Source organism: Centruroides sculpturatus, unplaced genomic scaffold (assembly GCF_000671375.1).
Source record: "Centruroides sculpturatus isolate CEXI.00-Female unplaced genomic scaffold, Cexi_2.0 scaffold1435, whole genome shotgun sequence".
NCBI lineage: Eukaryota > Metazoa > Arthropoda > Arachnida > Scorpiones > Buthidae > Centruroides > Centruroides sculpturatus.
This window is the reverse complement of record NW_019386549.1, coordinates 6,348-16,928: the sequence shown is the minus strand read 5'-3', so window position 1 is coordinate 16,928 and position 10,581 is coordinate 6,348. Positions and strand designations below refer to the sequence as shown.

Below are 10,581 nucleotides of genomic sequence, written 5' to 3'. Positions count from 1 at the left end.
TTTGTTCAGGTAAAATAATAATTAATAATATTAAGACAGGAAATTAAGTTTAATATACAATATACATACATAAATTTATAAAAATATACTGTGAGAATCTGGAGTTGAGAAATCTTGTTTTCCACTCTTATTCGGATTTAGATCGGGAAGATCTGCCCGCAGGTTCTCCAGGATGGGTTTTTAGTATTGTAAAATTTGGGTACATGAAGTTCGTATGATCTTCCTGTGGATTTTTCCTGACACTAACCTTATTCGAGCGTTAGATAAGATAATGAATAAATTTATATACTGTTCTGTGAGGGAGAGATCGTAGATCCGTGATTAGACTTTGGCAAAGAGTTGAGTTTAATAACGAGACCATTTAAAGAAACAAAACAAATTTAATGAGGATAAAATAAAAAATAACTATAGGTACACAAAGAGATTCTAAATTCCTATCTGATCGCGTAAAAGAGAGAATTTACAACAAATATAAAGAAACTACCTCGACTCTAAATCTTTATTGATGTCTTCTTATTCGGGAAAGGCGGCGAAGTTCTGAAGAAAGCAGTATTTCTTCGTTTTCGAAAAGATGAAAAAAATATCTTAGAATCCCGTCCTAAGGAAAGGTCTCCGATCCCGATTAGGACCGTATTCGAGATCGATGTATTAAACTCAACATTATATTAATTAATTAAGTGTATGATTTTTTTCCGATTCTCACAATATTATCTTGGAAATGCGTTTTAAAAACATCGAGAGATATGATTATTCAGAAGTGTAACGAAATTCCGAACCAATATTTCACAAATACAGTTAGCAAAAGGTTGCTTATAGACAAACATCATTCTCATTTATATATAGACAAATAAAATTATATACTTACTAAGTAGCTACGTCTAAATTCCTGTAATATTTTTTCATCCCAACTGTAATAAAAGCCTTGGTGGAGTTTACCTTCAACACCCGCACTCATGATGTTCATACAATTTTATTATGCTAACACGTGCTAATTCATATCTTCTGCAAATGAATTTAAAATCTGATCTTGCACAAAATCCATAAAACTAAAAAACATCAACTGCATTAAAGTAACTAAAAACAACTTCTCAGATAATACAAAGAAAACCTTTTTAGTTAGGTTCAGGGCATCATACAATCGAACGAGCAGTAATTAAAAGATAAATATTATTTGCGTCATCCCTCGTCATAATTAGAAATAGAAAGTGATTGGTCGAAAAGGTTTTAAACCTTGAACTAGTTTCACTAGTTTTGTAGGAAAATGATATTTTTATTTGCGTAAGTTTTTATCTTTTGCCTTGACAAATCGTCAAGTAGGCTAATTCTGGCTTCGTAAAAATATCGGACTTTGCTCAGCTGTACATATTTTAAAAAAATGTTTTCTGGTGGAACAGTTTTTGCAAACATACAAATGGCAATCGGTCTACAGATTTACATTGCGAAATTTCACCTTGTATATTCCATTATCAGATAATAACTTGTGTTTATGATATGATATAGACGATAAGTAGGTTATTTTGACTATAAATAGTATTTTTCTTCTATTCAACGATATCCGTAATGTCCTCCTCGGAACTATTAGTCCATTTATGGTGTTTTATCTGGTCTACCAGATTATGAATAATCATTTACTATTGTACAAAGATGGAAAAGTAATATTAAATACTGTTTAAAATTACACTAATTTTGAAAATGTAGTCAAGATTTCATATCAGAGTCGGAAATCAAATCAAACGCCTATTGATAGAGTGATTAATGTTGCATTCATTATTATAAGTTTGGTAAATATGCAGCTGTAAATGTAACACAAATCACACTTAGTGACTTACAAAGTGCTTTATTTACGCTTCGCTTAATTACTAAATTTCATTTCGAATATCTCAGCATATTAGTCAAATTTTAAACTTCCGCCTTTGTCAACTCATCGGCCATGCCTAGTTATGCATATTTACATAACTAATAATCGTGTTTAATAATCGTGCAGTTTCCTTGAATTTCGATTATAGATAAAACACTATCTGATCTATGAACAGCTCTGCTTACTTATTACTATTCCGGCTGTTATTCGTAAGCTTATATCATTTATGATAAGATTATTACAGTTAAATATGTTACTTAATCGGTTATTAAAACTTTACTTGTTAAAAAAACAAGCAAGGAGTTGAGTAACTTTCACAAAAACAATATTTAAAACTGCGGATGATGCCGTCTGTTATAATTTTTTCATATAATTAATTATTGTAATATCGAAAAAAAAATTTATGATACATTCAATTATAACAACAAAAAGAAAGAAGTACAACATAATTCGAATGTAAATTTATATACAGAATTCAATATATAATAACAAACAACATATTTTTACTTCAACGTTCAGTTATTTTTGTCTTCAGTCCAATATTTTTCGTTTTCTACAAAGAATTCTTCCAAGTCTCTCAACCGCTGTTTAGTTTCGGTCGAATCAAAAGGTGGCAATTCACCACCAAATTCTGCAGGAAGATATTTCGGATCGATTTCTTTGTGGAGATCCTTCATGTTAGATCCATGAAAATGAATCTGTAATAAATTTACAACAAAAAATTCTGTAATATATACAATTACTATGAAATTAATCAGATAATAAAAAAATATAATCTGAGTACAAGCACGAAAAATTACAGTAAAGTATAAAAATACTAATCGACGATTTTATATTAGGTTTGGTTTGGTTTTATTCATATATGGCAATAAGAGAAATGGGCAAACCGCCGAAGGAGGATGCCTCCAAAGAGTATTTTATTGAAAACTGGCTACCTAGTTATATGCTGCTAAAACTCATCATGTCCTCCCATCTACTCTTGATGAACCGTTTATAGTTTTGGCGTTACCATTAACATTTACGAATTCATTTTCTGGTGGCATGGCAGAAAAAGAAATTGAATAACTTTCTTTTACGTGTATAAACAGGGACATATTGCAGCCGAATCAACTCAAAATACGAATACAACTTTCGGTGAACGTTCGGTAAGTAAGCAGGCCACAAGGCATTCGTATAAAACATTTTATTCCGGAAATACTATTCTCAAAAATCAGAATTGAAGAACATCATCTGATAGTCCGAGAAATCGCAGAAAGGTGGAACATACCGGATATTATTCAATCACTTCTCCACAACTAAAAGAAAAGTCAAGAAGCACGACAAATGGGTACCACTCGAATTCGATGAGAAAGATAAAGAACATAATTTTAAGATTCTTTAATTATTGCTCACAAAAAATTAATGTATTCAAATGAAATTCTTTCTCATCTACCTCATTCTCCAGACTTTTTGCCAACGCGTTATTGTCTTATTTTTATAGGGGAGATCGGGGCAACTTCGGCAGGCGGGGCAAGTTTGTCAAGCGCTTTTTTTAAAAAACAAATTAAAAGGAGACTTTGCTTATAGGTTAGGCAGTTGAGTTTTATTGGTGGCTTGTTGAGTGTAGTGTTTTTATTGTTCTCCAACAAGCGTAGTTGAATTATCAAGCAAATTTTCATTTTCGTTCAATTCCATATAATATTTTTTTTCCATTTATATTGAATTGGCAGGTTTTGTTATAATTCCATGATAACGAAAGTTACTTTTCCTGTTAGAAGGATGTAACTTCAACTTATTCACGTGGCCAGATCGTGGCTTGGCATTCTGTTCTCAGGGTTGTACTTAATGTTTCGAAATCATGACTAGCGGGGTAAGATCGGCAACATAAAGCCACATTAGAAGCAAAGGATAAAAATCAAACAGATGATAAATGAAAACATGTTTGCATTTGTTATTCATGTATATATGTCTTTGAACTTGCATTTCGTTGTAATAATATTAAATGGGTGTTGGATTTGTATTTCTTTGTTTTAATAGTGAATTCCAACTTATACATTGTTAATAACATAATTTTATATACGTGCCTATCTTGCCCCATTACTGTTGCCCCTATACCAGGGGCAACTTTAATAAAAATAATTAAAATAATTACAACTTTACAAGAAGAGAGAAATTGACGAAGTTGCCCCGGGTATAGGGGCAAGATCGGCAACTTCTCTCTTTTTGTAAAGTTGTAATTATTTTAATTATTTTTATTAAAGTTGCCCCTGGTATAGGGGCAACAGTAATGGGGCAAGATAGGCACGTATATAAAATTATGTTATTAACAATGTATAAGTTGGAATTCACTATTAAAACAAAGAAATACAAATCCAACACCCATTTAATATTATTACAACGAAATGCAAGTTCAAAGACATATATACATGAATAACAAATGCAAACATGTTTTCATTTATCATCTGTTTGATTTTTATCCTTTGCTTCTAATGTGGCTTTATGTTGCCGATCTTACCCCGCTAGTCATGATTTCGAAACATTAAGTACAACCCTGAGAACAGAATGCCAAGCCACGATCTGGCCACGTGAATAAGTTGAAGTTACATCCTTCTAACAGGAAAAGTAACTTTCGTTATCATGGAATTATAACAAAACCTGCCAATTCAATATAAATGGAAAAAAAATATTATATGGAATTGAACGAAAATGAAAATTTGCTTGATAATTCAACTACGCTTGTTGGAGAACAATAAAAACACTACACTCAACAAGCCACCAATGAAACTCAACTGCCTAACCTATAATCAAAGTTTTTTTTAAATTTGTTTTTTAAAAAAAGCGCTTGACAAACTTGCCCCGCATGCCGAAGTTGCCCCGATCTCCCCTAATTAAATTTTATTTAAATTTTTAATTAAATTGATTAACATTTGAAGTCAAAAGTATAAATTCGCAATTTCATTTGCAACAATCTAATATATGCAATAACAAACGTATTACTATTGTCACTTGTGTCATATTGTAAGTCCCTAAAACTTCTTTCCAAGTAAAATTCTGTTTGGTTGGATCTATTGTATTACAATTTTCTCATAAGTACATGTGTATATGTTCTTCATACAATTATATCATTATTTCAAGCGAAACCAGATTGGAGCTAATTCACTGATAAACAGATTTTATAAAAATTCGAACTTCTTCATGTCTTAAATTTCAAATGATAATTGACTTTAAATTTTGAAAAATCGTGAAATTAATTACAACACAAGGTCAGCGATTTATATAATCGCGTTAAACAATTATATAATATAAATTGATTTAGTTGGTTGATAAGACAAAGCTACACGAAAATAGCTGCCAAGGGCGATTTCCCGAATAAAGTGACTCCTATTAATTAAACTATTATACATGTGAAGAAAAACCACGTGAGCTGTCCTACGGCCATCGCAAACTCAAACATATTTTAGGTGTTTTTTCACTCGCCTCATTTATGGGCTTAATGTTAAAGTCTGACATAAGAAATACATTTCTAAACAATATGTTTAATTTGTAGCAACATAATTATTTTTGCAAAAATTCGTATTTAAAAATCCATGTTTTGTGATATCCACCTATAAATATATGTAGAATTGGCAATAAAAGATATTTTTTCTGCTCATATTTAACTTTGCACATTCAAGTTTATGTCTCAGATAAAGTACTTTCTGTTATTGAACTTCTTAATTAATTTTCTTCTGCTTTATTTTTTAATAAAATAAAGCTACACTTATCATTCGATATAAGAACATAAGACTTACATAAGAATTTAGTACTGTACTGTACATTATGTGATATTCGCGATATTATTTATATGAATACGTTTATTAATAATTTTCTCAGGAAGTTAAAAACTTTTAAATATAAAATTTTTCTTTCAGAATTACTTACCCTTTGTTTTATTTTATAAGGAAGAAATGGATACGCCATGGCAATAATGGCATGAATGCACTTGTTAACATTAACGATGTGAACCCCTTTATGAAGAATCGGAGCACATTGCTGTAAAATTAGAGTATTTAGTCATTATTAGCTTTAAAATTAATTTATTATTATGATTTATTAACATATTTCTCACAAAAAAGCATGATAGAATCAAGTAAAGTACTCTTGGTGTAAACTGGATAGCATGTCTCCATGATACTGTTTTGGCATCTATTAATGCATAAACACCATTTACTTGCATCGGATGGTCATTTACTTCCATGTCCATAAGAAGTATTATACACTTAACTATATCTATTGGTTTTACTTTAGTTGGATCCCAATGATCTACGAATAAGTAAGTTTGTTGTTGAACACGGTTTAGTATCAAAATTAATATAAAAGTAAAACAATAAAACTTACTTGCTCTTCCAAGTCCCAATACTTGACCTGTTTCTAATCGTTTGGAACACATTATATCCATTTGTAAATATGTTTCCAATGCTGAAGGCCGAAGGTCTTTGAATACATCTGTATACTTCTTCCTTATTGCATAATAATTTTTAAGTAATTTCAAAGCTCTTTCTCTGTCACATTTTCTTGCTCTTAAAAAACTCAAGAGAAATATGTCGTCAGTTCTGCATTTTAGTCCTTCCTCTTCTTTTAAAATAAAATAATATATTGTTATAACATTATCCTTAATGATAAAATGTATGTAAACCATGCAGTTTTTGTGTAACTTGCAATTCATACATTTTGTAATTTATCTTGTTTCATAAAGTTATACTGACATTAGACATGTTCAAGAACAACTTTCATAAAGGCGACAATATAATATTTCATGCATGTACACTATATGTCGACGACCTGAAGTATTTCAGCTGAGAATTCTAGATTAGATCTATATCTAGTGTAAAGACGGTTATTGGAATACTAGAAGTAAAATATGGATACGTGAAATCAGTAGGCATATAGAAAAAATATAGAGTAATTGAAAGGAATCTTATTTACTAAACTCTTAATTGAAATCTGAAATGTGTGCAAACCAAATTTAACAAAGTTTCGCCCAGTGGTTCTCTCTGCAGTAAGCACCTAATAGGTGACATTAATATTTGTTTCCCTGTATTATAGTTTAACAGTACTTTTTCCTAAGAGCAATACCAATGACTATTTTATATACATTATTTATTATTTAACTCATACAGAAAATGATATAACAGGAATAAATTCTAAAGCCTCTTCTTTTTTTATTGAGAGAATCATAAGCGTAGCTCTTCACAAGTCAGAAAATGTTTTGTTTGATCGGAGTTTAAAGCAACCGAACGACCATTAAACATGATTTTCTGCAAATATATACTATAAAAGACGACAATTGGCTAAGATATTCCAGGTCAAAGTCCGCCATCTAAAGTCTATGGGCCGATTGATAGATGTAAGTTTAAAGCACGACGAATTATTCTCATAATGCTGTGGCAAATTACATCAATTCTAATGGAGAATCTAAAACAACAATCTGAATGTCTTCCACCACTAAATTCCCCTCACAAATAGTCATATTTAAAAAAAAATATCACTTCTATTATGAGTCTGTGCTAAATTTCACTTTATCTAGCCATGTATGTGTCGAAATCAACAGTATACAGACTTTTCAAACCATCTATACAACAAAAAAATGAAACAAATTTTCAAATTCTGAATACGAGCCACAAATAGAAGCCTGCGGTGTTGACTAAATATCACATGACGTAAATTGGTAAATGGCAACAAGCTATACAGAGAGATGAGTAAAAATTCTATAGGCATGGGCCAGATGTTTTGGTGTAATGTGCAATTGAAGGGGTATTACGACAAATTTACTGTTTATCTCTGGTCGTATTGTAAAGAATATCAGTAAGTACAGTGGTATTTCAGGATACGAACGCCCCAGCATACGTAATTTTCAGGATACGATCTCAGTTTTGGAACAAATTAATTTCGTATCCTGAGGTACCACTGTACTAAATATGTGCAAATATGTGCTTAATTCCATTTGCACAATAAATTAAGAGGAAACTTTTCCAATTTCTACAAGATACTTTACGCACTCATAATAAAAATGGAAGTTGTTTCTGCCAAATAGTGTCTGCCGTGGACTGATCTCTGTGTTATCTTAATGTTAATCTTGTAGAAAACATATTCTTTATCTTAGCAAAAAACGTATATCGGAATGGAAAACAATATACATTAGTGGATTCATTAAAAAAAACCGATGCTTGGCACAAAGTCACAGATCAGAAGAAAAATTTTATTAAAAGAATGCCATATAGAGTTTATGAAATAATTCACAAAAATGGTGAATATGTTCCTTATTAATAACAAATAAAATCATTTCTTATTGTTTATGTTGAACTGACTCTCACTTTGGGACTAGTATACCCTACACAACTATAGCCTATTTGTGACAGGACTCTAAAAATTCGGTTCTTAGATATTACAGTTATTACAGGTTCTTTGTCGGAAACTGTAATATCTGGAATATTTGTGCGTAAGCTGTCTTAATTTTTAACCATACCCAGTAGCTTCAATAAATGCATTATGCCAGGTTGTTCAAATTGGACAAGGATACAAACAAGTACGAAGTACGCAAGTATGTTTACTTCATAAACGTGATTATTAAAGCCAAACGAGGCTGTAAGCTTGATTCCTCTATTAACCCTGAGTCAGGCGCCACGAGGCGCTATTGCGATGTGGGGCACGCAGGGAGTTATAGTTATCCAGTTTCAAAAATCAATTTTGTGAATATCATAGTTTTATTCGTGGCTTTTTGATTTCAGGTGTTTGTGGGAATGGGTTTTTCAAGTCGAAATCAACAAAACTACTCAAAATATGTCGTTGTTATTTATCTATAACGGAAACAAAAATGTCTTACGTTTTAGGAATTTTTCAAGAAAAATTGTCAACTTTAGAAGCGGTTTTTACAAACTGTAAATAAGTCTGTTGCTATCTAAGCTCTGATTCGCTTTCTTGTATGTGTTTTTTAAATGTCCCAAATATTAAATGCTTTGTCACAAACCTGGGGCCAGAAATATTTCCGTATATTCAAAAATACATCCCCTAAAAATATTCTACAGCAACTAGAGGAAAAAAAGGAAGATTATTGGTAGGTAACATAGATAGTAAACTTTCTTTTACACAGTAATTGGTTAATTTCTTTGTCTGTTATTAGATCCACCTGTAAAAACTATTGCCGGAAAAGTTCCCTCGAAATGTCACGCCTCCTTAGATTACCACTTGGAATTATGTAAACAATCGCTATGAAATCGCTTGTTTTAATCGTTTTGTCACTTTTAATTTGCTAATGAAAAGTTGTTTGACAGTATTTAGACGAATAAACATGTTTTCAAAACAGTTTCGCAATAAAGATTCCCAGAAAACTCCATCATTCAAAGTTTCAATGGTAAGTCTATGGGAGACCTATTTGCCGTTAATTAGCTTTGAAAATTCTGTTTATATACCTTATATGCTCCAATTGGCCATTTCTATCGTGACTGACCCGATATCAAGCAATGAACGTTCTTTCAGAACCCCAAATCAGTTTCATCCCCTCCATTAGTCGTGGTAATGAAACTTTCTCAATTAGTAGGTTACCACTGTTACTCTGGGATTTCGGTGTAAAATTTTTTAGAATCAAACAGAACCAAAATTACTCTGATCGTTCAAATGGGTCGTAGAAATGAACTATAGCAATCTGATCAATCTCTATGATCGGTTGCTTTTGTGTATACACAAAAGATGACGATCCATGATCCTAGTTGCTTTTGTGTATACACAAAAGCAACTAGGATCATGGATCGTCATCAACCTAATCCCAGCAGAATGTAGAATCGTTTGAATCAGATAAACAAGATTAAAGATGGCAACCACTATGGTTAAAGCCAAGCAATCAAGCTAATCGTTAACGGCAAAAAACTGTCTACAATAAAAAAATATTTAAAACTTATAAATGATAAGTAAAATCATTATTGTTAAACTATCCGATAAACTAAGATTAAAAAAATAGGTAGGACTATTAAGAGAGAGTTTTGAGAAATTGTACGAGAAGAATGCGTGGAGGAGACACGTTTATATTTCCACCTTGTCAGCAATTTCATTCACGGAGTAAATACGATTCCATCCTACCTAGATACTTTCCACCACTTAAAACGCAAGACAGAAACGATCTGTATCATGTACAAAGACTGATCCAATCTCGCAGATCGATCCACCTGAAATAAAAAGTATATGCACTCCTGAACAAAGAGAGAAAATATTAAATGCTGCTGCGAAGCCCATTTATCCTTTCTTGTAATGTGCAGAATTCCTTCTTGGCAGTGAAAGCCACTGGAAGACGACGCCCCACACTGAAGAGCGACAGCCGAAAAGATTTCCAGTACCGATATCGGTATCAATATTTTAAAATTTCGTGATAACGGTATCCATACTTTTGTAATGTCGAAATATTCCTATAACCAATTGCTACTTTGAAATGATTATGTAATTTATTACAGGCAAGAAGCTTCCAACTGTAATATTTATAGTTATTTAATTATAGTCGATCCCCTATAACGTGGGTTCCTATAACGGAAATTCCTATAACGTAGCGAAAAAATTGTAGCAATATTCGTATAAAGGAACTCCTAAAACGTCGTCGCCAACTCGTGTTGCGACAAGATTGATAGAATCTGGACCAATAGTGGATGAGCAGCTGAACTACTTTCCTCCGCCCTGCGCCACGCTACGGAGCAGCTCAAGTGCGTTTGCTATCGTCTGTA

General features: G+C 31.9%; 1 protein-coding gene across 3 annotated transcripts in view; it reads right to left on the bottom strand.

The window, feature by feature from the left end:
* Positions 1 to 2,291: 2,291 nt before the first annotated feature.
* The window catches only part of LOC111615280 (clavesin-1-like), a 9,748-nt gene continuing 1,458 nt past the window's right edge, over positions 2,292 to 10,581 (bottom strand). For 2 of the 3 annotated variants that reach the window (XM_023356700.1, XM_023356699.1), the window contains 4 exons: positions 6,215 to 6,451; positions 5,946 to 6,139; positions 5,759 to 5,869; positions 2,292 to 2,556 (listed from right to left, as the gene is read on the bottom strand). In XM_023356700.1, the coding sequence (XP_023212468.1) occupies positions 2,374 to 2,556; positions 5,759 to 5,869; positions 5,946 to 6,139; positions 6,215 to 6,451 (725 nt within the window). In that variant the 3' untranslated portion in view covers positions 2,292 to 2,373. The remainder of the gene's footprint in view (positions 2,557 to 5,758; positions 5,870 to 5,945; positions 6,140 to 6,214; positions 6,452 to 10,581) is intronic. The other variant, XM_023356701.1, reaches the window with a different exon arrangement.